Source organism: Fistularia commersonii, chromosome 4 (genome assembly GCF_037954325.1).
Source record: "Fistularia commersonii isolate RoL2024-O1a breed Wild chromosome 4, RoL_Fcom_v1.0, whole genome shotgun sequence".
In the NCBI taxonomy this organism is placed as follows: Eukaryota; Metazoa; Chordata; class Actinopteri; order Syngnathiformes; family Fistulariidae; genus Fistularia; species Fistularia commersonii.
This window is the reverse complement of record NC_141287.1, coordinates 20,889,554-20,912,867: the sequence shown is the minus strand read 5'-3', so window position 1 is coordinate 20,912,867 and position 23,314 is coordinate 20,889,554. Positions and strand designations below refer to the sequence as shown.

The 23,314-nt window shown below is 46.4% G+C and overlaps 1 protein-coding gene across 1 annotated transcript; it reads right to left on the bottom strand.

The window, feature by feature from the left end:
* Window positions 1-1,699: 1,699 nt before the first annotated feature.
* On the bottom strand, window positions 1,700-18,673 carry LOC147235103 (matrix-remodeling-associated protein 5-like). Its single transcript, XM_086145925.1, has 12 exons — window positions 18,490-18,673; window positions 17,212-17,427; window positions 16,991-17,120; window positions 14,299-14,540; window positions 13,894-14,045; window positions 9,902-13,266; window positions 8,833-8,974; window positions 7,910-8,045; window positions 6,637-7,800; window positions 6,226-6,433; window positions 4,833-5,054; window positions 1,700-4,739 (listed from the first exon to the last, which is right to left on the bottom strand). Exons 2-12 carry the CDS (start codon window positions 17,379-17,381, stop codon window positions 2,751-2,753), a joined length of 7,920 nt encoding a protein of 2,639 aa, XP_086002051.1. The 5' UTR covers window positions 17,382-17,427; window positions 18,490-18,673; the 3' UTR covers window positions 1,700-2,750.
* Window positions 18,674-23,314: the final 4,641 nt, after the last annotated feature.

Genomic DNA, 23,314 nt, shown 5'->3' with positions numbered 1-23,314 from the left:
GATTGTTGTGTGTCGTGTCTGCACAGACCACTACTGCACTGAACGCATTATTTCTTGTGTGCTCGTCTGCTGCAGCCCGTTGTCGGTGTAGCAATTTATAAAAAAAAAAAAAAAAAAAAAAAAAAAAAATGTAATCAGATTACATCTACATTAATGCAGAACAGCTGTGGTGGCAGAGTGGTTAGCGGTGTCACCAAGATGGTCTCCATGTTCTCCTCGTGTCTGCATGGGCTTCCTCTGGGTTTCCTCTCACAGGTCAAACACTTGCAGAAGGTTCATTGTGGACCCGAAATTGTTCAAACATGCAAATTTGACAGTAAGTGGTTGTATGTCTCTATATGACGTGTGAATGTGAGGGCGAATGGTTGCATGTTCTTATATGTCTGGGGTGTCAAGGAGAATCACGTATAACCAGCATAATGGTTGCCCTCAAAGGGCTACATGTAATGGTGACAGTACAAATGTATCTAAATGTAATGTCAAATAAATGCAATGTAATGTTAAAAAAGTGATGTTCCAAAGCTAGCTTTCACCGCTGCAGTTTTTTCTGATATGGCTTTCGTGAACACGTTCTGCCGCCATCGTAGTTTGGCTTTTAATTCTTGGATAATTTGTTGTTTTTCCGGAAGGCTAACAACGTAGATTGTACTCTTTGACAACCGACGCTGCCTCATAACACAAAAGATATGGCGGTTTTTCTCCTTAAAGCACAAACATGTATCGATCTTCCCATCTTTCTTGAAACAGCCTTCCATCTGCATCAACTTTTCTCTTCCTGGACATTTAGGGATCATTTATATTTCTCAATTCCACTTGTTGAACATGGCACCCATGTGGACACACTGCGATCAAATGGCGAGATGCCGTCACTTTGCGGGTAACATGAATTGTCGGAAATGTAGTTTATGGTCAGTGCACGCGATCGACTAATTTATTTCCAGACAATCAGAGCTTTTGAGGCGTTCATTTTATGACGGGCCCCATAAAATGATGTGGCGGGCCACATTTGGCCCGCAGGCCTTGAGTTTGCCACATGTGTTATGCGTGATGGATTGGCAGACGGTCCAGGCTGAACCCCACCTTTTACCCGAGCACAACCCTGAGAGCGGGAAAATGAATGAATAATAGGATCAAAAATGACCAAAAGCCCCATTTTATGGCATTTTAGTCATGGTTATCCTACCTTTTTGGCTTCTCATCTCACTCACCAGCCAGTGCGTTTTACCAGCCATTATACTTTCACAAATCACAGTGACTTCCTTTCATACCCTCGGCTTTCAGCAGTCACGGCCAGCTTTGAAAAATAAAAAGGGTTTATTTGCTAGAAGTGTGAGTGAGCGCATATAAGGTGGTGTGTACAGTTGCTTTTGCTGGCACCGGAGGCTGAGTTTTACTGCATGTCCCAGAGAGAGGAATATGATGTCAGCAACATGTGTCTCATCTGTGTTTAAGACCTGCCCGCTTTGACAGCTGAGCTGGAAATAAGGAATTTCTGTTCTCATGCAGTGGAAGGAAGGGGCCTTGCCTCGCTGTTGCAACACCACTTTTGTAGGTGTTTTCTTTCGTCAGCCCGTCCGCACAATTTTGCAAAAGAACTCAGCACGTACGAATGTCCTCGCCGCCAAAATGGGGAGGCTGCCGAAAATGTATTCCTGCTTTGTCGGTCGGGACATTAAAAACACAGCGGCATTGAATGTACTTTTTTCCCTTTATGGCAAAGAAATTGAAAAACTAATAACGTTTCTCGCAAGACACAGTTATGAAAGAAATAATTTAAGGGAAAACAAGGGATAAAAGGAGGAGGTTTGGCTTAATGAGGGCCACACATGTCAAGTTATACACATTTACAATTCTGATAAATCCGATTCAAATTCATTAGCAAGATCACTCATCGATTAATATTTTAAATATCATGTCTCGTTCTTCCCGAAAATGCAGTCGAGGCTGGCGTTATCTGTTGAACTGATATATATATATATAGATATATATATGTATCCTCATTATCTGCCTTAGATTTAGTAATACCTTATACAGATTTAGTAAAATATGCAGCCGATAATAGGTAAATAAGGCGTAATGCTATATATGCACCAAGGAAGAATTGTTATTTAAGCCTACAATAAATGCATGTCACAATAGGATTGTAAATAATAGAAAAATGAAAACATCATAACACAATTAAATTAAAGTTAAAATAAACTTGGAGATAGTATTCCAATTTACATTTTCAGTGAAAGATAATTAGAGAACCCTAATTTTATTTTGGATCATACACTGCTATATATATATATGTATATACATATACATATATATATATATGTAAAGAAAATTTTAAGATTACTGTGGGAAGAAAACCAGTGTTGCACGTATTACAAAGAGAAAAAAAAAAACATTTGCTTTCTTGAATGCCACTTCGAAATGGAATTAATTGTGTTCAAGAAATACTAGGCACAAAATGTCACCAGATGTCTTAAGTTAATGAAACAATCCAAAATAAATGCACGCGCAGAGACATTATCAAAACACTGAATCTGCAAAGAATCTTGTTATTCCTGAAAGGAACAATATACAGTATAGACACGACAAACATAGAAACAGACTATTAGTAGCGTCTTCTGAACTTCAACAGTATCTCCTTTTGGAGTTTTGCAGTTCTTTTGGGCAAGAGTTACATAATAGGTCAACACTGACACTTGTGTATTTGTGTGTGTGTGTGTGTGTGTGTGTGTGTGTGTGTGTGTGTGTGTGAGTTAAATCACATGTAAATACGTGGCCTTGGTGTCCACCCCTATCACATTCTTTGCAGTGCACCTGTAAAATCCTGTGTCTCTACTCGTGGGCTTCTGTATCACCAGCGACCCCTGTGAACTCAGGAATCGGTTACCATAGCTACGAGCATGACCCGTCACCCTCAGCTGCGTCAGGTCCGGTGTTTCCCAGGTAACCGTTGCCTTCGGGGTCGCTATTGTCAGGCAGGGCAGCTCCACGGCAACCCCGGGGCGGGTGTAGGTGACCGGGGAGGGGCCCGCCGTGATGCGCGGGGGGTAAGCGATGACAATAACGGGAACCGTGATCACCGAAACCGTGGACGAGTCAGAAGTCGAGGATTTGCAAACGAAGGCGCCTCTGTCGAACACCGAAACCTGTTGCACAGTGAGCGTGCCGTCCTCTTGGACCAGGTAGCGGCCAAAGTCAGCACTGTCGCCCCGGGACACCACCTTGCCGCTGGGTAAGGTCCATGAGAGGGATCCGGCACGTTCTAACGTCTCTTCGGGAACCGAGCAGGGCAGGCGAAGGGTTTCTCCGTTAACGATGCTCACCAGGGAGGCTGTGCGGGTCTTCAAGACCGGCTCCGGTGCGAGCCTGTTTGAAGGCGGAGGGCCGAGGGGATAGGCAGCGGCGAGTGACGATCGACCCTGTTGATTTGGAGGAAGCGGGTTTTTGTCATTTACCGGCCTTGAATGATGCGATCCAGGAAGGACCTCTGAAGGGGACCCCAAGTTTGGAGCAGGTTTTTGCGGCAGGCTTCCCCCGAAAGGAGGTCCGGCTTCATCTTGTGCGTCCGAGACCTCCAGTTCCACATGTATTCTGGTCTCCCCTCTCTGGCCTCTGACGACACACACTAAAGTCCCGCCGTCGCTGACCCGAAGCCCTCGTACCTCCAAGGTGCCATTGCGGTGCACCGTGAATCGGCTGCCGTAGTAAGGGGAGGGCAGCACCCCGTTTGCAGGCAGGAGCCAAGTCAGCTGAGAGGATCCACGAGAGGGGCACGGCAGATGAACGGTTTGGCCTTTCACCGCTCGCCGCTTCGATGTTGTTACCACGCCGACGACCTTGTTGTGAGTGGCGTCGGTGGCCTTGTTAGCACCGACGTTCCTCTCAGCTGTGTAGCTATTCTGACCGGCTTCGTGCTCTGTTTGTACACCGGTTCCAACCCCGTAGTTAGTAATGCCACTTGGAAAACCCCCGAGATTTCCAGACGTCACACTTATCTTGCCGTTGTCTCTGCTCGACTGCGGATCCGTTCTAGGCTTCGGCACAGTAACTTCATTGTTACTACTCCCAGGATCCCTTCCAAAATCTCCTACTCTTACCGGACCGTGACTATTTCCATTGCTACCACCGCCTCTCTTAATGTCAGGTACGTTGCTACTTTTTCCGATGTCTTCCGCCGCGCTCCCCATGTTTCCAGCCCGATTAATCCCTACACCGCTTACACCTTCCAGCTGTTTTGTAATTTCAGTGGGGTGCGTCTTGAACGTATTTTGAGCGTCGCTTTCTTTATCACTGTAACCAAAATCACCGCTGCCGTTGCTCTTGAGCTTGCCAGGGAGCGCACTGGAAAATCCAAAATCGCTCTCCCGAGTCGTACCACTCCAACTTCTTCGTCCCGCCTGCTGGCTCGATCTATGATGAGGAACCTCCACCTCCAGGCCCACCAACTTGCTTCGCTCCCCGGCGGCGTTCGACGCTCGGCACGTGTAGTTGCCCGTGTCCGATTTTTGGACGAGACGCACCTCCAAAGTGCCGTCGTACGCCACCGCCGCCCGCTCGGACGTAAAAGCGGATTTCCGTTGGATGAGGCGGCGCGCTGGAGAGAACCACGAAACTGTCGGGATGGGATCTCCCGTAGCCCGACACGGGACGATCGCCGTTTCTCCCTGACGCACTTTAACCACGTGATAGTTCCTGTCATCGGTGAAGGTCGGCGGAGAGTCCATCATGACCTTAACCTTGACCTTCACGGCAAAAAAAAGAAGAGTCCCATTCAATTTCGAATTCAATTTTTGAATGAATGATTCTAAATCGACAGAGAGATGACAGAGTTTTACCTTCATGGTGTCTTGACCTCCTTGATTCTCGGCGTAACATGTATACTCCCCTTCCTCGCCCGCTCCCACCGCTGGAACCAGCAAAGTCCCGTTGCCGAACACCGTTAGCCTCCTTGCTCGCCCTCCTCTCTCCTCCCCCTGGAGCACACTGTTCACCGTGGTTCCATCCGGTAGGCTCCAGCGGACGGCCGGGTCAGGGAGTCCCGACGCCAAGCAGTCCACCTGCAGGAAGCCGGCATTTTCTTTTCAATCGCCGATACGATTTAAACACCTGTGTGACCGTTGGATCCCGGGAAGGCTAATCCCTGGAGAAACATCTCGTTTCCTGATAGAAAGAGGTGATGGCTGACATTTAAAGCTATGTCTGGGCTCTCCAATAGAAAGAAAAGGATATTCAGCTTTGTAATTAGAGTCCATTTTTAAAGCACATCCGTCTCTCGGTGCCGTCGTTATCATAATGTTACGTCAGCTGATTTGCACATCATACCTCTTGAGCGGTTTTTAGTCGGCTCTTTAATATTCATATGCAAAGTACAGTTCCATGAAGGCTGCTGTTAAATGATTTAGAGCAGCATGCTTTACACCAATCTGAGCTTCGACTAATTAAAAATCACTCATAGAAAATAGCTGGCGGAGAGCGGGAGATGGATTATTTTGGCACGCAGACGGGGAAAAATCTTAATCCATTTCGGTTTTCAAAATAATGACGGGAGGTGGCCAAAGAGGTAAAAAGAATAAACAAAAATCGTGGCCAGAGTTTATTTACGTAATTGTTCCGAGTCGAGTGCAACGTGGCGGGAAGATACTGTATATCTCATCGGCAGGGTAAAATTTTGGGGCCACTGTTTGAGAGTTTGGCGACTGCCTAATTAAGGCACGGGAATCAATTAAATCTTATGGCCGAGAAATAAATCAAGTACGGGAAACGGACGAGATGCATCTTGTGGCCATGATGAATAAATCATGAGAAATGGTTATATTTTGCGGCGAATACGTGTCAGCAAGCCGGAGCCGTCTCGCCGCTATCGTTTGTGATTTTGGATCCGACAGGAATCACACGCCGCCGAAGCGCTACGTCTGCGATATTGCCGATCGAACCGGGAGATTCACTGTATCCTCCACGGGAAACACGTGAATCTTATTTTGTACGTATCGTTGGTAATAAAGTTAATTTCAATGATATGACTATTCGAATAACTCAAATGCATCAATAAACTGTCGAACAAACTGCATGTAACCGCTAAACATGGTCATGTGACTAGAATTATAACTAGCAGACCGGTATTTCTAAACAGAGCTATTTTGCGGTTATTGAAATCATTTTAAGAATAACGATCACTATAAAAATAATAAGAATTTCTGCCAAAAATAAAAAAGTTCAATTTCTGCTTACCTTCAGCGGTTTGCCGAATGACACCATCTGATTGGGCGGCTGCTTGGGCTCGATCTTGGCGGGTCTTCCCACCACGGAGACGCGCAGGAGACGATAGTCGTCTCCCATCTTATTGCGCGCCACGCAAAGGTAATCTCCCGTGTCGGCCTGTGTCGCGGCCAGGACCGACAGCGTGCCGTTGGGATGCACCTTCAGACGTCGGTCGAAACTTTGATACCAAAAAACGCAACGAGAGACAAACTTTAGCACCCGCGCGTCAACTTTTGGCCGCGACGTGGCGTGAATGAATCTGCAAATTTCAGGCATCTTTGCGATGGATAAGCAATAACAAAACAATCATGAACACATATTATAATGTGTTTTATAGCAAGTACCCTTCATATATGCGGACTCACGCGCACGGCTCCGTACCTGAAGTGCATATCTGCCAGTTTCCTGTTCGGGGTCCTCCAAATTATAATGGGGGACGGGTTTCCAATAACAGAGCAGTGGAGCTGCAAATAGCCTCCATAGGAGACGGTAGTGATGGAGGGCGAGGTGGACACAATACGGGCTTTGTTGAAAGTGGAGACGGGCGAGGAATGCGAAACAGCTGACGCTTTGCCTCTGTCAGACGGGGAAGGATAAGTCACTCGGTTGTTGTTTACCAATCCGGGTGAGGCTATGCCGTTGTGGCGACCGTCGGGGAGTTTGGGTCGGACGGTTGTGGAGGGAACGGTTTGGTTCGAACTGGAACGGTATGCGGAGGACGAGCCGGCCGAAGTTGGTTGCCGAGGGTGCGACGAGGAGCCGGAATCGCCCGACGACGAGGTCTTGTGTCTCTCCGGGGGTGACAAAGGCAAAAATCTGGCAGGGACGACGGGCAATGATGGGTCGCTGTAATTGGACAGACCTTTCTGGGGAGAAGATGTAGGAGTGAGTGTTCCAGCAACTCCCCCTTCCACCGTTCTTTCTCTTTTTGGTTCCACCCGCACTTCTAGTCTCACAGTCCTCTTATCAGCTCCGACCGCATTCGTTGAGGTGCATTCATAATTCCCGGCGTCCTTCGGTCCGACTCGTCGAATATGCAACGTACCGTTGGGTAAGACAAAAAGATTGCCATGGAGAAACTGGGAAGGGCGAACTATCGTGCCAACAGGGATCCGCCAGCGCAGAGTTGGCGTCGGGGCGCCTCGGGCGGAGCAGTGAGCGTAAACAGGCTCCCCCGGAGTCAAGAGCAGGTGTTCCTCTTTGGATTGCTGGATCATCGGCGGCAACGAGGACACGTGGACACGCACGGAGGAACTCGCCGCACCCGCCGAGTTAGAGGCCACGCATCGATAGACCCCTCGGTCGCCGGGCAACGTAACTGAGATACGAAGGGTCCCGTTGGCGTCCACGGTGACTCGATTACCGGAGTTGGTAGCCGAGGTTAGTACAGAACGATCCGGAAGAACCCAAGAGAGCAGCGGGGTCGGAACCCCAACGGCCCGGCACTCCAGGTTTAGCTCTCCGCCTTGATGGATGGTGGCTTCCCTGTAGCTGGCCAGCTGAATCCGAGGGGGACGCGTCCACACTTCCAGAGCTGTCATCAACCTGTGACAGAAACACAACGCGTATTCGATATTGAAATGCGATTTTTATTGTAAGTACATGATGTTGAGAAGATTTGCGATGCATCCGTAGTGTTTACCAGTGGGCTTACCTGTCGCGACCCAGGACACTGTGTGCGCTGCAGATGTAGGTTCCCCTGTCCTGCAGCTGAACATTCTGAATAACAAGAGTACCATTTGGAAGGACCTCAAGTCGTTGCGCTCTGGAGTGGACCGATATCACAGCTCCTTAGGTAGATAGATAGATGTTCAATAACAGCAGATCATTAATGCAGAGGTTGATTTTCTTTTTTTTTTAATATATGTGAGATATGAAGGTTTGCGCGTCCGTAATTTCCGGACTCACACGCTTTGGACGCTGCCGCTTAAACAACAATGCGGCTAATTTATGGATTTTGGGGGGCTAACGCGCTTCACGCCGCTAAAACATTTAGCCTCGTCACATCGGGCCGATGAAACGACCGTGAAAGTATGAGGGTTGTTCAATTCCGACACCGAAGAAGACGACTTTAAAAGTTTTAGTGCTCTATTTATATTTATATTTATATTCATTTTTATTTTTCCTTTTTTGACATTACAACTGTGACTCTGCTGTGGCAATGTAAGTTCCGCCATTGGGATCAATACATCTTATCTTATCTTATCTTATATTCTGGAGTAGGACAAAGCGGGGATAGGAAATGGATGGATGGATGGATGGACGGATGGACTTTTCCAAGTCTTATTTATTATTCGTCCTTTTCATCTGCCGTGTTAAAGGCGCTGTTCGGAAAAAAACATTTCCGGTACATATTTGTGGATGTTACCCGTATAGGTTTGATTAAAAGTGCAAATATCTCACTTTACAACGTGGACACTTGCAGCTTACAGACAAGCGCGGTCCATGTATGTACACATATATTCATTTGGTTATTTTTTTGCCGGTGCGGCTTATATTCAGGTGCGGAAATTACGGTAAGTAAAAATATAGGTGGTGGTGCTCCGGGTTTGGAGATTTTCACTGCACGGTGCTCACCTGTGGCAACCTTGGTCCAGGTGATGGAAGGTTCGGGCTCCCCTTTTGCTTCACAATGCAACTGTGCAACGCTCTCTGCAGGGAAAGACACCGTTCTGATGTGTGGGTCTGCAATCTTTGGTCTGGATCTCACAACTGGGGACTATAAAAAAAAAGATTATAGCAGCAAATGAAAATTAATAATAGAATTCACAACTCCCTTAAAATGTTAAATGGCATCTAAGCCCTGAATTCATGAAAGGAAAGCTTTGAGTTAAAGCTTGAGTTAAGGGAAAATAAATAAATGGAAACGTATGTCGATTACCGATCTGTGTATTATAGATCTGCACAAGCTGTTCTAATTGAAAAATCCCGTCTGAAACTTTTTTAATCGCTCATAAGAAGAGGTGTTCGGAAGAAACGTCCCTCAGAAATACACATTTTACGCAGCTTCCGTCCGCTGACTTGTGCACAGTCACTGGCGTTCTGCTCTTGGACTGAATGAAAGAATGAATTTTCAATTGGTTATTTTACATGCTTTGGGATTCGGCTCTTAATACACATTATCTTGCTTGGTGAACATGCATCTTTTTCCACTTGGCGGCTTGCAGTGACTCAGGCAGAGCTCTGGAAAATCCATGAAATTGATGAATTGTCTAAAATATCCCCGAGGTTTAATAGCTGATTATGTGGATTTAGATTAGGCTATTTTCAGATCTATTATGTATTATCTTCCGCTAAATATTTGCCCGAGGGCCTGTTTGGTCACGTGATGAGTTTCCGCATGTGCGAGTTGCCATTTTGTGGACAAACAGTGTCTGAGAAAACAAACGACGATTTGACAGCGATGGGGATGAATGCAGATAGATTCAGATATGTTGATTTACACATATATGATCTGCAAATACAATTCCATTATGATAACACTGAATTGGCGGCTGAAAGCGAAGAATGGTTAGAAATCCAAAGATCCAATATCTTGGCTAATACATTAGCAATTGAGGAACTAAGTATTTTCCCATCTCGGCTTCCCGCTACGAAGTTTTCTGAGACATTTCAGGTGGAAGCGTTGAAATCCATTCGAGCTTACCCTTGGGGAAGCTGGATTTGAAGATCCCGGAGGTAAACGCGGTCTGCTGCCGGATGAATCTGGAATCAAATTAGCCCCAACGTTCTTCCAGCCAGTAGGACCTTGTGTCTGTGATGGAGTCCCAGCATCGAGCCTCCCTCTGGAGTCGACCTGTCCGACGCTCAGTGTCTCTCCGGATAAGGCTACGGTACCTTTTGAACTTGTCGTTGTGAGCTTTGCAGACAAGGTACTTTGCGCGATTGTTGCCGTGGTCGAAGGAAGACTTTGAGTTGAAACGGTACCGCTGGTATTCGGAATATAAGCGCTCGTTTCAGGAACAGTGGAAGTGGTGGGGTTGATGGGGGTGAACGTGGATTCGAACAAAAGAATATCACTTGTTGCGGCGGTAGAGGCGCTGTACGAAGAAGTCACCTTGCTAGCTAAAGCAGTAGGAAGGATAGTAGTAGTAGTTTTGGTTGTCGTAGTAGGTAGAGAGGTTGTAGTACTTGTATGGATACGTATATTAGCAACACTTGTAGTTGATGTCGTAGGTTGTGGAATCATAAGTGTGCTTACGGCAGTAGAGGGAAGTGTATCGTAGCTACCTGCAGCAGTAGATGCATCTCCCAAAACTCCCCGCAAGCTAGTATAATGCCTACCCTCGAGGATGCTTATAGGAGTTGTCGTCAAGGTAACCATAGAGGAGTGAGTAGCTGGAAGAGGGTAGAAAGTTTGAGGTGAACCAGACAAATTGCTCTCTAGGTCTTCAAATTCTTTGTCTTGGTTTCTGTCGCCGGGCTTTTCCGGGGCTCTCGGCGTTTCGGTGAGGGTTTGCAAATGCGTGATTTCGACATCGGCGTGAGTGGTTGTCGGTGCACCTGTGGTCGAGTCAGTGTGCTCTGCCGTGGCCGGCGTGCGGACTGGGTGAGTCGTCGCGTACGCATGTGTATTAGCGTTAAAGAGTTTGTCCGATTTAGAAGTGTGGATACCAGGAGAGGTGGAAAGAGCACGAGAGAGCGGACTGGTGGTCACACCATTTGGCCAGGATGTAACGTGACCGCTCGGCATTGACAAAGTTGCCGGATATAAGGTCGTCGTCACAAGCGAAGTCGCATTCGTATGGTCCGCAGAAGAATCCTGTGTCACACTTTGTGACCCTGGGTTTACGGGGTCCGGTAGAGGTCGAGGAGGAGCGAGAGGTCTTCCCTTCGGCCTGTTGACTCGCCTTCGCGGTCCGATACGCCTGCGAGAGGTCCACGGGCTTTGAGGCCGCAGGCGGGGAACCGAATTAGGCATTAATCCCTGCGAGGGATTTTGAAGTCTGCCTCTGGATGAGGTCGGGCTTGGTTCTCGCTCCTCTCCTTCGACTGGCTCTGTGGCAATTTCATTAGTTGAAGAGATTTTTTTAGACGTGACCGGGTCATTTTGTGTCTTTGAGTTTATCTCCGTCTCTGAAACGTTCTCAATCTGCACAGGTGTCTCTTGATGCTTGTCGGCATGTGAGGGCGTTTGCGTCGGCCGCACCGTCTGACCGTTCTGAAGGCCCGCTCGAGTCGGCACAGGAATGGGGCTTTCCTCTTTTACAACCGTGTCGTCCGAAGTCGACCCTTCAGTTTCCGACCTTGCTGTCGGACTAGTCTTTGTATCATCCTCTTCCCTGTATCTTTCTTTTTCTGTGGCGCTACTTCCTGTCTCTGGTCTAGGTGTGGTCCTGGTATCGATGGTATTATTCAGACCGGTCTTTTGCCGTATCTTTGCGAGTAAGTCTGCCCATTTCTGAGGGTCTATCCTTTGCTTGTTGGGGGCCACGCGAAACCTGTTGTCAAAGCGATTTCTCCTCTGCTCAGTTGAGATTAGAGGCCCTCCTCCTCTTCTCGAGGCGCCTCCTCTCATCGTACCATGTCTGAGAGGCTTACCGTTTGGATAACGTCTCTTCGGGAGTGTGCGAGGGGGGCTTGAATGCTTCCTTTGCGCCACGAATGTTCTCCCTTCGACCTCGACATCGTCCCCGGATCCTTCTTCCGCTTGTTGAAGTAGCGGCGCTCGTATTTTGGTCGACCTGCCGGAGGCTGACTGTGGCTCCCTGACAAAGGATGCTTGGTGCGACGGGGCTTGTCTCGGAGTTACTTCCAACTGCATGGACAGAGAGTCACTTCCGTACTGGTTGACAGCGATGCAGCGGTAATGCCCGGCGTCTCGCGCGGAAAGTTGAGACAGGGAAAGCGTCCCGTTGGACAGCACGGTGAATCGCCGCGACACAGCCGACCCCCTCCACGCTACATTTCCATCCGGCAACAGCCAACTGATGTGCGGTGCCGGAGAACCAGAAGCCTCGCAGAGCAAACTTACAGGCTGGCCAGCTGTTGCCGTTACAGAAGGTCCAACGGCCTCGCCAGACGGCGGAACGGAGGATTCGTCCACTGCCAGCCAGAGGGGGAGAACATCTACGTCCTTGCCGGCCTGAGCGACACAGTAGTAGAGCCCGGCGTCCGAGAGCTTCGCTCGATGCAAAAGAAACCCGGAGGCAGAAGCCTGGAGTCTATCATCCTTACTGGTGGAGGGGGAGATGAGTTTGGATCCATCTGGGAGAATCCACTGCACCTTGGCATTACCGGAACTCCTGACAGGGCAGGAGAGTTCCACCGTGCTGCCGGCCACAGCCGCGAGGGCCGATTTGGTCTGGTTGGTCGAAATGAGAACCCACGGTTGAGCGAGGGAGGCCGAGTGGTAGGCAACGGGGTCGGGTTGAGCGGAGACTCTCGTCGAGTATATCAGTTTTACCCTTTGTCCGTTCGACTGCGCTCGGTTGAGCCGAACGCCGATGGACGACTGGAGCAGCCACTGCGGTCTGGCTTGAAAGGAGGCTCTGACGCCGGTGTTATAATATCCCTCGGCTTCCTCTGCTTGCCTGTAGCGGTAGGCGAGCGCCGGGAGTTTACCCAGCATGATCTCCCTCTCGAGGTGGACTGCGGTCTCACTGTAGTAAGCCAGAATCCGCCAAAGCTGCTCATAGCTCTGCCCCTCCACGGGGCAATCCAGGGAGAGGGTCAGGGCCAGGGCGATCGGTGCCGAGGAGGAAAGGGAAAGATCCGGAGGGGGCGAAATATCCTGGGAGTCTGCGAGGTGGTGGATGTCGCAGCTCAGATCGACGTGGTTCCCTTGCAGGTCGGAAAGCTCCAGTGACGCAGTGCCCAGAGGCTCTCCGAAGGAATCGCTCGACCGAACGTCGCCTACGTCCGTCTCCGAGGGCGCGTCTTCTCCTGGTCGCACAGCGATGGCGGGGGAGGCGCAGGACAGCTCATTCTGCTCAAGCACTCCCTGCGCTTGTAGGGAAGCCGGGGAGGCGCAGACGGGACACTGAGGACTTCCCGGACATTTCATGACATCTATTTGAGAGAGGGAGAAACAAAGGATTCCTCCACGTTTCTGAAAATCAACTTTAAGAGAGCCCGCTTCGTCTAGCCGCACAAATTAGAGGTGTATATTCGTCATGCCGGCTCCTCTTCAGCACTAATTACAATTTATATCTCAGACTAAATGGGTGCCCGTAAACTGCGATGCACATCACTTCATTATTACACAGCAATTATTAGTCTGTATAAATCAGCCGCCTGCGCGCATCAATGTGTCATCGTGGATCAGGCACGCTAGGTTAAATCTAGCATATGAATGAGAGACATTTCACAGTCGCGCTTTGACTCACATCTCAGTAACAACCATTAGCTGCGTGTAGAAAATGAACGCTAAAGAGAAATGTCTAATGAAAACCAGGACGTGAGATGTGAAAGCCTGAAGACGACGCTATTTGTAGATAAATATAAAAGTATTTCTCGGCGGATAACACTGTGCCGTTAGTGCTTCATTTGTACCCGCTTCTTATTCTTTTTCCATTTCCCCCCTTCGAGACGCTTAATCCGTCCACATGTTGTAAACAGTCCGGAAATGGCCGCGAGTAAGGAACTTCTCGGAGGAGTCAAAACAACCGCTAACGACGAACATATTAGACGTCTAACCTCTGCGAGCCAGACTCCAAGAGATGAACCAGTTCATCCGACAGTCACAACTCCACGGGTTGTCCTGCAGCGCAGCTGTTTCCAGGAGCGGCGCCGTCTCCAAGGTGGCTCTCGGCAGAGTGGTTAGACTGTTGTTGGACAGGTCCAGGTGTCTACGGAGGTGCAGGACGGTGAAAGGAAAAAACACTTTGAGACGGATACAGGAAGTCGTCCGATCACGCGCGTGCCCTACGAAGTATCACAAGAGGAGAGTCAAGAGGTAGAACTCGGGCCCGATCGCCGATAATTCGGGCGCCGACCCGAAGGTCGGGTTTGGGTCAGAGCTGGTTCACAGAGCTGGTCTCGGTGGCAAAGGCCCTGCGAGGTCATGTTTGTTTACCTTTGCTCTCAGTGTTGGTAGCTCACCTGAGCGTGGAGAAATAATATGTATTGAGGAGGGACAGCGTGCAGAGGGAATGGGGGTGCAGCTGATGTAGCCTGTTCCCCTGCAGGCGTAGCAGCCGGAGACTCGGCAGCTGGAGCAGCGCCCGTGGGTGGATGTGCCGGAGGAGGTTGTGATCCAAGTACAGTCGCAGCAGCGAGGTGAGGCCGGCGAAGGTCTTGGACGAAGGGATCTCTCGCAGCTTGTTGTAGCTCAACTTCAGTATCTGCGGGGGTGGAGGGAACACAGCGAGCGGCATAAATGAAATATTAATAAATCTCACCATACAGCTCTTGAAACAAAGAGTGTCTGTTGAACGCACTTGAATGGAAATTTAAACGATGACCTACAAAAGCGGCCGTGCCAGTACGTGCGCCGACACCACGGCTCACGTCACATTATCGGATCGTAAATTCGACCTATGGCTTGTTCAGACCAAAGCGGGGGAGACTGATATTCTCACAATGGATGGCTTATTTCATTCAAAAAATAAACGGTGATCCTTCGTCCAACGCCGTCCGGTCAAGATGGCTCATGAAAACCAACTTTCAGAACCGTGTTTCTGCAAGGCTTTTGATCATCCCGCCCCTCTTCCCCCTTCCAGACGCCGACAGCACCAGGAAACATCAGCAAACGAAAATATGGATCCCATTATTTGGCAAAGTAAAAAAATAGCATCACTTGGGAGATGAGGGAAACAAATGCGAGCTGAGTGATGACACTTGGCCCACTGATTTTACCCTTGGGTCGGAACTAAAGCGTCCAGCGTGTTTCCCCTCGTGGAGCGGTGACGTGAACGAAGCCGTGTAAATGATGCATCAGGATGAATTATGCATTGTTTCTTGATACGTCTATGAATCCGTCAGTGGTCAAAAGTAGAACGGCCACGATTAAGCATGCTTGGCTGATTACTGTCTAAGTGAATACCGTATTTTCCGCACTATAAGGCGCACCTAAAGGCCTTCAATCTTCTCAAAAACCGACACCTTATAACCCAGAGCGCCTTATAACCCAGTGCGCCTTATAACCCAGTGCGCCTTATATATGGATCAATATTGAGCCGCAAGAGGTCTTGCAACTACGGGAAGCGGCCGTCGACCGTAGAGCAGCGGCGAGAGAATTCAACATTAACGAATCAATGGTGCGGAGGAAGTGGAGGAAGCGACAAGATGACCCACGCCGAGTAAAGAAGACCAAACAGGGTTTCCCGAGAAAACAAAGCGAGACGGCTACGGTTAGAGGACAAACACGCAAAGTTAACATCGATGAATTTAAGGCGGTCCTTCTCGGTGCTTTCGTTTGATGAAACGCTTTGAACTCTGACAAATGGAGTTGGAAAAACACTGTCTTCAACGAAGGCGGCACAAATACCGGTAGATTTTACCGGTACGTACAGTGCCGTATTGTGAGTGCACTTACTTGTTTTTGGAGTGAACGGAGTTGTCAGAACGTTGGTTTGTATTCTATTAATAAAGTTTGACTGACTTATCTGACTGTTTTGTTGACGTTCCCTTTAGCCCAGCTCCATTTAGCATGGATGCACAACGCAACCCCAGCCGCTGCTGTAGCTTCTATTATATGCGTCTTATAATGCAGTGCGCCTTATATATGAAGATTTTTTTTTAAAATAGGCCATTCATTGAAGGTACGCCTTATGATCCGGTGCGCCTTGTAGTGCGGAAAATACAATAATATCTTTCCAAAAATGGTAGAAAACTGACTCCTGCTGAGTCTTTTGTTTCACTATAAAAAAAACTCCAACGTGCTTCCATGTTTGAGCTCCTACAGCTGCCTTCCTGTGCACGAGACGCCCAACGCTCATAACTTAAGCTGAAAAGAAACATGAATTGTGCCTCACAGCGAGAAGGTCCAGCGTGCCTTCCCGTGTAGAATTTGTATGAGGGTTCTCTGCTAGATATGAATGGTTGCATGTGATTGACAAGCGACTGAACCGCCACCTCTCACCCAATGACAGCTGGGTTGGGCTAAAAAAAAAACCACAACCCTGAGTGCAAGATAAGCGGTATAGCTAATGAATGATTTGAAAAAATAAAACAACTTCAATTCAAACACTCAAAATCAGCCATGTTGAATTGACCAATCGTGATAATTGGGTGTTTGGGTGTATAACGTTTGTCCATCCGTCCATCTTCTGCCGCTTATCCTTTACCCAGCTGTCACGGGGCCACACAGATAGATAAGACGGAGCAATCTTTCCGATGGACCCGCCTGCTCTCGGACTGTGGGAGGAAACCCGTGCAGGCAACGTGCAAACTCAGAAAGTCGTAATCGAGCCGGGTTCCTACATGCTGTGAGGCCGAAGCGCTAACCGCTGTATAATGCCTGTTTTTTACATCTAAGTACGGCAGGGCGCCGTATCTGGGCTTCATCGCATTTGTTTGAGCCACGAGCGAACCCTGACAACTCGGCTACGCCGCTTCCTGTCACTACGCCGTTCATATTATCGTGTTTAGCGCGAGTCGGCAGGCGGAGCCGCAGTTGTCCTGCCATTCCTGGCACACATGCGCAACAAGCTCATATCGAGTGTCGGGCGGGACCGACCGACGGCACATGCGCATTCTTGCGAAGCATCCCGGCCAATGACGGCGCGAGTGTATATTTAACCAGAAGTGCGCTTCTCCTCATAATAACTCCCTTTTTTTTTTTTTTTTTTACCTGCAGTGATTTCATGTCGCCGAACGCGGCGTCTGGAAGGTGGTGGATGTCGTTGCTGTGAAGCATCAGCAGCTCCAGCCTCTTCAGCCCGGCCAGGGAGCCGTCTTGGATTCTGCTGATACTGTTGAACCTGGCGGGTTGTAGAAGATCACCATCCAAACGTCAGGGTTTAAAATCCTTGCAAAGGCGTGCACGTATACTCTCCGCGTGCGATTCTTTACCCTAGGTTTATGCGGCGTGTGTGCGCCGGCAGCCCGGCAGGGATGGCGAGAAGGGATCGGAAAGTACAGTGGACCTCGTTGGCCTGGTAGCAGTTACAGCTCCTGGGACAAGCCTGGCTTCCGGGCAGCAGGAGCGTCAGTGCCAGCAGCACCTGGACGCCGGGAAACATCTTGGCTCGGCAGGGTGAGCGGGGAGGGACGGGATCGCTGCACACACTGAGACACAGGTTTTAACTTTTAAGACAGGAAGTAGGTGAACAATAAGGGTTTTATGTCTTCTACTGGTTTTCGACAGTGATGCTAAATATGCTACGGCGTCGATTAGATTCGACGTTACTGTCGTCGCACATGTTCGAGTAAAGGGAAAAGAAATGGAGTTTTTGTGCACCAGAAGTTCACAAAGACACTTCTAGTTAATCACAAATGAACCCAGTGTACAAGATTTATGATGTCAATAATTGACAGGTTATGTATGGATAGGGTACTGTGAACATATACGAATGGATATGTGCTTAAATTCTTAAAACTATAATGATATAATAATTATGACTGTTATGACGCTGTGACAAAGGAATTTCCCCTATGACAGTCAATAAGTTTATCTTATCTTATCTTATCTTATCTTATCTTATCTTATCTTATCTTTTCTTATCTTATCTTATCTAGGAGACTATACTTTAAATATATTAAACTATAGTTTCCACACACTGATTTTGAGTTGTCATTTTCTTTGCTACGAAATTAAACAAACTCATCGAATAGAAAAAAAAAAAAATGCAATTTCAGTGAGATTAGATTTTCAGTGCAAAGCATTGGTTTGGTCGAATGTTCCGAGAATCCGCTGGACTCCGTCATAAACCACAGGACGGACACATCGGCGCACAACCTCCTTTTCAAAAGTGTTTCCCATTGAAATGAATGAGCGGTGACTTTAAACGATAATGAACGAGTGTCTCGTTAAGGAGAGATTTATGATGATATTTTACACTCACACACACTCATGCATTAACTCTGACTCACTCCCCGCCCTGGGAGCCCCGCACCCTGCACCTGTCCCGGACCAAACGCAACTCGCAGCCAGAGTCGTCTAATGGACCCGGATCTCATTCCACACACTGATTTTAAGGAATATTAAATGAAACCCCTTCACCACCCGGTCCTATATTACCGCGTTATTACCGCCCCACCCTTCACACATCAGATGAGAGTCCGTAATGTGATGCAAAACACTTGTGAGATTAGTGCCGCCTGCAATATGTAGTCAGGTCGGAAGCGTACCTTCAAATCCTCAGGTAAATGTTCCGGATTATTTCATTTTGGCCCGACCCTGCGGCGCAGGGCGCTGACTCCCGCTGCAATTACCCGCTTTATTCCCCCATTGGCTCCGCGCTCCGAGAAGTTCCTCTCCAAAGTTGTCACGGTGATTTCAAAAAAAAAAAAAAAAAAAAAATGTTAACTGCTCCAAACGGCGGATCGAAAAAAAAAGAGAATTCAAAATAAAATAAAAAAAAAAAAACCACACAAACACAAATAAAACCTCCAACAACAACAAGAAGGAGGTGTAAGTAACATGCAGCTCCGGAGCGTCTTCTGGATGGAAAAGTTGGGCTGGACTCTGCAGGATGTGTGTGTTAGTGTATGTGAGTGTGGGTGAGCAGATGCGTGTGTGCGTATGTGTGTGTGTGTGTGTGTGTGTGTGTGTAAATTAAGGAAAGACTGGACCGAAGTGAACTTCGAGTGACGCTCCCTCAAGGGAGGGGGGGCTGGAGGAGGGGCTTTCTGGAAACACGGGGGCGACAAGTGAACGTCTCACACACACACACACACACACACACACACACACACACAGACTGGCCTGCTGCAGCCCCTGAGCCGCCATCTGTCTCAGTCACCGGGAAGCGTCATCGATCATTTATTCCCTCTGATCAAACTGATTGGATTATTTTTTTTGCATGTGTTCTATTTGGCTCATTCACAGCAATACATGTGCAGCTGGGCTTCATTTGTGAGTTCAAATATTCACGGAAAATGTTTTCACACGCCCATGCAGATGTGCAACCAAGCATTCATTCATTCATTCATTCATTCATCTTTTCAACATTTTTACTCCAAAAACCAAAGGTATACAAAGGTGATGTCACTTTCCTGATTTTGGCCGAATACATGTACGATAACTACCATTTCTATGTATTCGATGTATTTCTATTTAAAGTCTCCAAAGTGCTGTTTAAACCCATAAATATCACGCCCTCCCCGTCCAATCCTGCAGAAGTTCTGAGGCAAACAACGGGTTACAAATCCACTTTTAAGCGGCGCCTCGTCCAGGAAGTCCCGAGAGTTGATATTGAATGTCATCTTATCTCCTTGTGATTGCACCTCCTTCTGAGAGACTAAATGAGGGAAGAGCCAAAATAGACGGAGGTCTCCCGTAAGCTGGCTGGCTTCCCCGCCCCCTGAAGAGTAAACCTGTGCATCCATGTGGTTGAGTGACAAGTCCGGGCCCCCCTTTTTAGCTCCTATCGGTTCATATTTGTCCGAGTTTGACCCCGAGGCCTGAAAACTGACAGGTTTTGTCTGCTGGCCGTGTTGGTGATCAGAGCAAATGAATAAACAGGCCTGATCTGGAAATATAGTGGGGAAACAAACAGCCGCTGAACCGACGCGCGGCCACATTTCGCTAGTTGACGTTTTCCGTCGTCGTCGGAAAATAAAACGTAAAGGTTTTGTGCGCCTGCGATCGCAAGTCAGGGATGGAAGAAGCTGACCCCTTCTTTTATAAGAATAAGAATAAGAATAAGAATAAGAATAAGAATAAGAATAAGAATGGGAAAAATAAAAATAAAAATAAAAATAAAAATAAAAATAAAAATAAAAATAAAAAGAGTAATAAAAATAAAAATAAAAATAAAAATAAAAATAAAAATAAAAATAAAAATAAAAAGAGTAAGAATAATAAAAATAAAAATAAAAATAAAAATAAAAAGAAAAAGAAAAAGAATAAGAATAAGTATAAGAATAAGTATAAGAATAAGAATAAGAATAAGAATAAGAATAAGAATAAGAATAAGAATAAGAATAAGAATAAGAATAAGAATAAGAATAAGAACAACTTTATTTATTCTGAAGGAAATTGTTGTACTGGAGTTACAAGAAAAACATAACAATAATAGATAATAGCAGAAAATTGTATAAAAAGTAAAAAAAAAAAAAAAAAAAAAAAAAAAAAAAGGAAAAAAAGAAATACAAATAAACTATAAAGTGTCTTAAGGTGTCAAGTACCAAGTGAAAGATAAGGAGTGCACAAGAGTATGATTTTTTTTTTTTTTATTACTGCAGTACCGTCAGCGGGCGATTCTTTATACGCCCGTCTTTTCTCCAGTTATTGAACATTAGCTGTCTGCTCTTACTCTTTCAGTAAAAATGCACGGCGGGAAAGGTGAGGTATTCCCACCGCGGTAATTAGAAAGAGACTGTGTGTGCAGGACAAGCGGGGCAGGTAATGAAAGAGTGAATGAAAGTGAAAAGGAGTGAGAAGAAAAAGCTGGGGTGCGAGACCTATACTTTCAAAAAAAACCAAAAAGCCTCTCAGATGTGTTGCTCCGAGCAGGTCGAGCCTCCGCGCTCATAAAGTTAAAAACAGCAGGGAGCGGTCGTCCCGCGGCGGCGCCCTCATTCAAACCGGCATTCCTGAAGGCTCCACAGCTACTGGCGGTAAAAAAAAAAAAGGTTTCCGGGATCAATGCGGCTCCAGATACCTTCACGGCATCTACCACACATCCAGATAATCTGTTAATAATCTGTTAATTCTCGCTCTCCATCCCCGGATTCGACTTGCAGCGGCGTTTGAGATCTACGGATTAAACGTCTACGAGGCCTCGTGAGGCTTCTCGGCCGAGAAGGCGAGCTGGAAGGGGTCTCGCAGGGCTCGGCGGGAGTCCGGAGTTCAGCTGGCCGCGGCGCGACAACGTTCTCCGACAATATTTACCGAGCCGAGCCGCTGGATCCCCTTGACCTCCGCACACATAGGTGGCGTGACAGCGGAGAGACGCGTCGTTGTTAACGGAAACGGATTTAGGCGAGCGTCGGAATGTGGGGTTTTGCAGGATGTACAAGCAAAACAAGCGCAGTTATGTCGGGACACGGGCGAGCCGACCATCTGTTCCGGCGCCGCCGTACAAGGACTCAGATGTGAGCTCGTGGTGTGAGGATCAACATGGACTACATGCACGGATGATTTATACAAGATTCAAGGCTGATTTGGAGGATTTAGAAGAAATACCGCAGGAGCGCGATCAAAGCTTCTTGCAATGAACGTCCTGCTATCGTCTCTGTGATGGCGAACACTGACTCATATACATCTGTTTGCATTTCCACTTTATATATTTTTTCTGCGCGTGACCCACTGTCATAACAATCACACTTTATCCAGACCCGCGCTTCACCTCCCGTCTAACGGGAATATCCTGCGGTCGCTGTGACCGACTCACGTTGTGATTCCGTTCTATTTTGCACCGGAAACCAACGGCAGCAACCGCCAGACCTCCTGTGGATTCTTTAAATGATGTAGAAAATAAAACTTGGGGCACATTTAAGTCGTAAATGTAATTGGATTGCCGCTCGCTTCCGATACAGCCTGGTTTCAAGTTACAACTCTGTTTTTTTAAGAAGAAACCGAGCAGACGTAATATAAGACATTACTTTATACAGATATGGCCGCTGTAAGCCTGCGGATATAATTTACTACGGCTATGTATATGCAGCATTTTTCAATTTGAATTTAACCTGAAGCCAAAGTGGTGTCATCGACTTGACATGAAAATGCAAAGAAAACTGTCTGTGAGGATGAGATTTGTACATGTAATAATGATAAGAATCACAAGTTGTATCATAATTATTATCATTATTGTTGTTGGTTTGTTGTAGTTGTTGTTGATAGAAGTAGAAGCACTATTGTTGTTGTTGTTGTGGCGATTATTATTATTATTATTATTATTATTATTATTATTATTATTATTATTGTGTTGTCGTTGTTGTTAATAATAATGATAAGCTGTAAAAAAAATAGTTTTTGCATTTTGCTGTCTTTAGATGTGCAAAGAAAGCACTTGAGTTACATGTTATATAACAATAATAATAATAATAATAATAATAATAATAATAATAATAATCATCATCATCATCATCATCATCATAATTATTATTATTATTATAAACAATTAATGTTAATGTCATAATAATTAGTATTAATCTTATCATATTACTGATAAAATGGATAATAATCTGTTTTAATAATAATAATATTAATAATAACAATAAATAATAATAATAATAATAATAACCAACAATTGATATTAATAATAAATAAATAAATAACTAAATAATAATGATAATAACAATAATAATAATAATAATAATAATAATAAACAATTAATATTAATGTTGTAATAATTAATATTAATATTTTCATATTACTAATAAAATTGATGATAATCTGTGATAATAATAATAAATAACAATAATAATGATAATAATAATAATAATAATAATAATAATAATGTTAAATCACATATTAAATTCATATATTCAGCCTATCCTATAGTTAGTGATGCCTATCTCATTGTATAACCTCTGTTTAATAACCAAGTGATGTATTTACCCCCCTGACTTGTAGGCAGAGAGAGAGTCCACTAATGTGGAGCGTATCGAGTGTAAATACATTACGATTCACTTCTACCGTGGAAATATTCGTATATTCAATGTAAATGAACGGGGTAGGATTTTTGCAAGGTGTGAAGCCGCGGCCTTTGGTTGCCGTTTGTTCTCGACAAGCGGATGATGAGTTTTTGAACATGAACATGAATCCACTACACTACAGATTTAAAATATTGCTCCAAATAGACATGTTTAAAAATCCTGAGCAGGGCGAAGCAGGGTGAAGGGTTATTATCCACAACGCTGGAACGGCTCCAGCGATCATTTCCTACGAGTAAACACGCAGCAGGTGGGGGGGCGGTGCGGGGTTTGGGTGAGCTTAGCAAAAAAAACATGTCATTTCAGGAGCGGTGCTTGGTAGGACTGAATTTTCCAACTCAATGAGAGCCTG

Bases quoted from the DNA above. Each gene is read 5' to 3' on its own strand.
- LOC147235103 (XM_086145925.1), bottom strand. From the start codon at position 17,381: ATGTTTCCCGGCGTCCAGGTGCTGCTGGCACTGACGCTCCTGCTGCCC. The intron at 13,267-13,893 runs GTTAGACGTCTA...TCTCTCAAATAG, and splicing joins TTGGAGTCTGGCTCGCAGAG to ATGTCATGAAATGTCCGGGA. The intron at 6,434-6,636 runs GTACGGAGCCGT...TTGGTATCAAAG, and splicing joins CTGGCAGATATGCACTTCAG to TTTCGACCGACGTCTGAAGG.